Source organism: Hibiscus syriacus, unplaced genomic scaffold (genome assembly GCF_006381635.1).
Source record: "Hibiscus syriacus cultivar Baekdansim isolate YM2019G1 unplaced genomic scaffold, ASM638163v2 tig00010533_pilon, whole genome shotgun sequence".
In the NCBI taxonomy this organism is placed as follows: Eukaryota; Viridiplantae; Streptophyta; class Magnoliopsida; order Malvales; family Malvaceae; genus Hibiscus; species Hibiscus syriacus.
This window is the reverse complement of record NW_024062223.1, coordinates 1111940-1116992: the sequence shown is the minus strand read 5'-3', so window position 1 is coordinate 1116992 and position 5053 is coordinate 1111940. Positions and strand designations below refer to the sequence as shown.

The following is a 5053-nucleotide window of genomic DNA, read 5'->3' as shown; positions in this document are numbered from 1 at the left end:
AAACAATTTTTTTACGAGTAGAGTTAACAATATATTAACAAAATGATTAAAATGGAATAATACAAATAGTTCGAGGATTGATACATAATATTGTAAAATTTAGGGATCAAAGTAGAATGGGTTCATGGTTTGGGGGTTGATATAAAATCTTTTAAATTTTCAGAACTAATTCAGAATGAATGGTATAATTTGAGGACATCCTGTATAATTATCTCTACAATTAAGGTCATAATCCGGGTCGGGTTTGGATACGAACATGGTAAAGTCCATACCCATCAAAAGCTTATGACCGACATCTTCAAAGAAAAATCAAAATTCTCACCGCCCGAAACACGCAGTGGACCGCATCTTCCCTTTTTCAAAATCTAGATGACAAATCTGGACCGTTCATTCTTTGAAATCCAAGGGTTCAAAATCACCATCTTCCCATCCGAACATTCCAGAACCCTGAGCAACAAAATTTAAAGCATATAAAATCACTACCCCTTATTGCTAAACCACACGGTTTGGTTCAAAAGAACAAACAAGTTTCTTCTTTTTCTACCGATTTTATCTTTCGATTTTCGTTGAAATTTCTAAGTGATGGCCGGAAAAGGAGAAGGACCGGCGATCGGAATAGATCTCGGCACGACTTACTCGTGCGTAGGAGTATGGCAACACGACCGAGTCGAAATCATCGCCAACGACCAAGGCAACCGTACGACGCCGTCTTACGTCGGCTTTACGGATTCCGAGCGTTTAATCGGCGATGCTGCTAAAAATCAAGTCGCCATGAATCCTATCAACACAGTCTTCGGTAAATCCATGTTTTATCTTTTATTTTTTTTCAAAAAAGTTGTGTTTTAGATTTAGATTTGAGACTTTGCATGCCTGTACTGATTTATGACGTCATTATTCTATGAGCTTGAATTTAGAAGAGTTGATTTCACTGTTTATTTTTGTTGACGTGAAATTTATACCACTTTTGCAATTAAATTTATAATTTTTGGAATTTTTTGCATAATTTTCGTGACCGAGTTTGTGTGTTTTTTTTGTAATTATTAAAAAAACAGATGCTAAGCGATTAATCGGCCGAAGATTTAGTGATTCATCGGTTCAAAGCGACATGAAGCTTTGGCCTTTTAAGGTGATCGCCGGTCCTGGTGATAAGCCCATGATTGTGGTTACTTACAAGGGCGAGGAGAAGCAATTTGCTGCTGAGGAAATCTCATCCATGGTGTTGATCAAGATGCGTGAAATTGCCGAGGCTTACCTTGGATCCTCGATCAAGAATGCGGTGGTTACCGTGCCGGCTTACTTCAATGATTCCCAAAGGCAAGCCACCAAGGATGCCGGAGTTATTGCCGGTCTTAATGTCATGCGTATCATTAACGAGCCAACGGCCGCTGCCATCGCATATGGTCTTGATAAGAAAGCCACCAGTGTCGGTGAAAAGAACGTGTTGATTTTCGATTTGGGCGGTGGTACATTTGATGTTTCCTTGCTTACCATCGAAGAAGGCATCTTCGAAGTTAAGGCCACTGCTGGTGATACCCATTTGGGTGGGGAGGATTTCGATAATCGGATGGTTAACCATTTTGTTCAAGAATTTAAGAGGAAGAATAAGAAGGATATTAGTGGGAACCCTAGAGCATTGAGGAGGTTGAGGACTGCTTGTGAGAGAGCGAAGAGGACCCTTTCGTCGACTGCCCAGACTACCATCGAGATCGATTCCTTGTACGAGGGTATCGATTTTTACACCACCATTACTCGTGCTAGGTTCGAAGAGCTCAACATGGATCTTTTCAGGAAGTGTATGGAGCCGGTCGAGAAGTGTTTGAGAGATGCTAAGATGGATAAGAGCAGTGTCCATGATGTTGTCCTTGTCGGTGGTTCGACTAGGATCCCCAAGGTGCAGCAGTTGTTGCAAGATTTCTTCAACGGGAAAGAGCTCTGCAAGAGCATTAATCCCGACGAGGCCGTTGCTTATGGTGCAGCAGTTCAGGCTGCCATCTTGAGCGGCGAAGGAAATGAGAAGGTTCAGGATCTATTGCTTTTGGATGTCACTCCTTTATCTCTCGGACTCGAAACAGCCGGTGGTGTTATGACTGTTTTGATACCGAGAAACACTACTATTCCAACCAAGAAGGATCAGGTCTTTTCCACTTACTCGGACAACCAGCCCGGTGTCTTGATCCAGGTTTACGAGGGTGAGAGAGCTAGGACAAGGGATAACAACCTGTTGGGTAAATTCGAGCTCTCCGGTATTCCTCCGGCACCCAGGGGTGTACCCCAAATCACAGTTTGCTTCGATATAGATGCCAACGGCATCTTGAACGTTTCTGCCGAGGACAAGACTACCGGCCAGAAGAACAAGATTACAATCACGAACGACAAGGGTCGTTTGTCGAAGGAAGAGATCGAGAAGATGGTTGAAGAGGCTGAGAAGTACAAGTCCGAGGACGAGGAGCACAAGAAGAAGGTTGAAGCCAAGAATGCCCTGGAGAATTATGCCTACAACATGAGGAACACCATCAACGACGAGAAGATTGGATCCAAACTCGACCCGACTGACAAGAAGAAGATTGAGGACGCCATTGATGGAGCCATCCAGTGGTTGGATGGCAACCAGCTAGCCGAAGCAGATGAGTTCGAGGATAAGATGAAGGAGCTTGAGAGCATCTGCAATCCCATCATCGCCAAGATGTACCAAGGTGCAGGGGCCGACATGGGTGGCGGCATGGATGATGATGCCCCTCCTGCCGGTGGAAGCGGTGCCGGTCCTAAGATCGAGGAGGTCGATTAAACCAAAATATTAAGCTAGTTACAGTTTCTGCTGGGTGCTATGTGTTTCATGCTTATGCATTTTATGTTTCAAGGAGTCTCTCTGTTTTGAAAACTTCGGTATGTATTTTTGGGAATATATTACCCACATGAAGTAATGAATATTTTGCTTTTTCAGTATTTTCGCAAGTACGTAACTTCGGTATTTTTAATTGCAGTTTATGTTATAACAGGGTTTGATTTGGTCGCGGTTTAGGGTTTGATGGGTGTTAGAAAAAATGGCGATTACATACATAATTTTTGATGTAATATAATTATATACACTAGACTTTGATTCTGGTTCAATTGTGCACACCAAAACTTTAATTTTGATTCAATTATTTTTATTTTTTAAAAAATAAAAATATTTATTTTTACACTGATTTCGAAAATAAATAAAGTCTATACGGAAAGAAGTCAAAGATTAACTAGGGATATTTAAAATATAATTTGGATGATCTATCAAAATTAAACCCCTACAAAAATAAATAAAGAAATTATGACATATCATTTGTTGTACGGAGGTCTGATGGAGTGACTTGGTCACCCATGGGTCGCATTAAAGACCTCGGATTCTTTGAGATCCTGTCTCGGCTTGGTTGACAATGAGTTCGGCTCGATGATGGCACGGCTGGAAGGAGAGAAAGCGTTGGAGACGACAGCTACGGTCGGTGACAACTTGAAGCACGTTACACTGGGGAGATGGTTTAAGGTTAAACCCTAACTGTTGATGCATCTAGGCCGTAGATCACCTCTAGATTTAACGGTGGGGACGCGTGACGACTGCTGGAACATGAGGAAACCCTAACAGCATTGGGCCCTCACATGGGCTTCCATCCTCCTTCGGGAGATTGGGTTTGGATGTGATAACATAGATTAATTTCTTGTAACATAACTTAAGAAGAAATAGTAAGATTCATTTATTGGTTTGTTTTTTTTATTGACCTTTTATCTAGTATTTAATTTACATTTTAAAATTAATTCGAGTCGATTATTAGGTAATATATGTTTAAAAGATTTCCAACCATTTGATAGTGAGCAGATGTCATGCTCGAACCCGAAACTTCTAAAAATAACAATCATCCCTAAATCTACTAAACTTTAAAAAGTAATTAAGATTTGATAGTGAGCAGATGTCAACATACACTTGAAGTTAATGTCTTTAAGTCATATTTCTATATTTTTATTGCAATTAATGTTTTGTTACTGCAAAAATAAATATTTTTAAATAATAATATGTCAATAGTTTATATCATGAACAAATATCACAAATAAGTTGTAATAATAATATCATGTGTCATTTAGAGATGGCAAAAAAACTCGAATCCGACGGGAAAAATCGAAAACTGAATTAAACGAGGACGGTGAAAAATCGTTTATGCTAAACGGGGACGGGGACGGGGAAAACCGTTTATGTTAAACGGGGACGGGACGGGTTTAGTAATCCCCTCCCCGATTACCCGATTACCTGGCCCGATAAATATTAAAAATAATAATTATTATATATATATATATAATATTAATAAATTTAAATTAAATTAAAATATATTTATAATATTTATATATTTAATTTAAATATATATACCCAGCCCGATACCCGTTTAAATAACCGTTTATGCTAAACGAGGATACCCGTTTTCCCGCAGTTTTCCCCGATTACCCGATGGGGATCCCGTTTAAATCCCCGCGATTTTTTAAGCAGTGACAGGTACATGTTTTTTAAACGGAGACGGTGGACCAATACCTAGCCCAAACCCGACCCGTTGTCATCCCTAGTGTCATTTAATTACATTACAATTTAATATTTTGTATTGTCAAATCATTTAATATTTTGATACCTCACATTAATTCTATTAAATGGAGTGGTTTTGACCGATAAGCATCATATAGGCATTTTTACCCTCATGGTTTCAAAGCTTCGTCTTGATTAATCCGGATTGATCCATATCGTACTTTTGACTCTGGTGAGTAAGTCTCCCAGTAAAGATTTTTTGTATACATAATGACCCAAACTTGATATCTTGTTTAAGCAATATCAAATTACTTACCATTTGAACCAACCCCGATGATCATGTTTCTTTAAATAAACTTTAGAAGATATTTTTTTTATTTATATAGTAAATTTAACTGAAGATAATTATCATAGGTCAATTGTTGGCCTCTTTCATCTCTCCCTATCATTTTCTCAATCTTTTTAAATATACTATTAATTAATGACCAATTCCACTCTCTCATAATTAGATATATATAA

At 38.9% G+C, this 5053-nt stretch overlaps 1 protein-coding gene across 1 annotated transcript; it reads left to right on the top strand.

The window, feature by feature from the left end:
- The first annotated feature begins 491 nt into the window (after positions 1 to 491).
- On the top strand, positions 492 to 2792 carry LOC120204156 (heat shock cognate 70 kDa protein 2-like). Its single transcript, XM_039204260.1, has 2 exons — positions 492 to 796; positions 1053 to 2792. Exons 1-2 carry the CDS (start codon positions 583 to 585, stop codon positions 2783 to 2785), a joined length of 1947 nt encoding a protein of 648 aa, XP_039060191.1. The 5' UTR covers positions 492 to 582; the 3' UTR covers positions 2786 to 2792.
- The last annotated feature ends 2261 nt before the right edge of the window (positions 2793 to 5053 follow it).

Coding starts and splice junctions, on each gene's coding strand:
- LOC120204156 (XM_039204260.1), top strand. CDS start 583: ATGGCCGGAAAAGGAGAAGGACCGGCGATCGGAATAGATCTCGGCACG. Junction 797..1,052: donor TCCTATCAACACAGTCTTCG/GTAAATCCATGT, acceptor TTAAAAAAACAG/ATGCTAAGCGATTAATCGGC.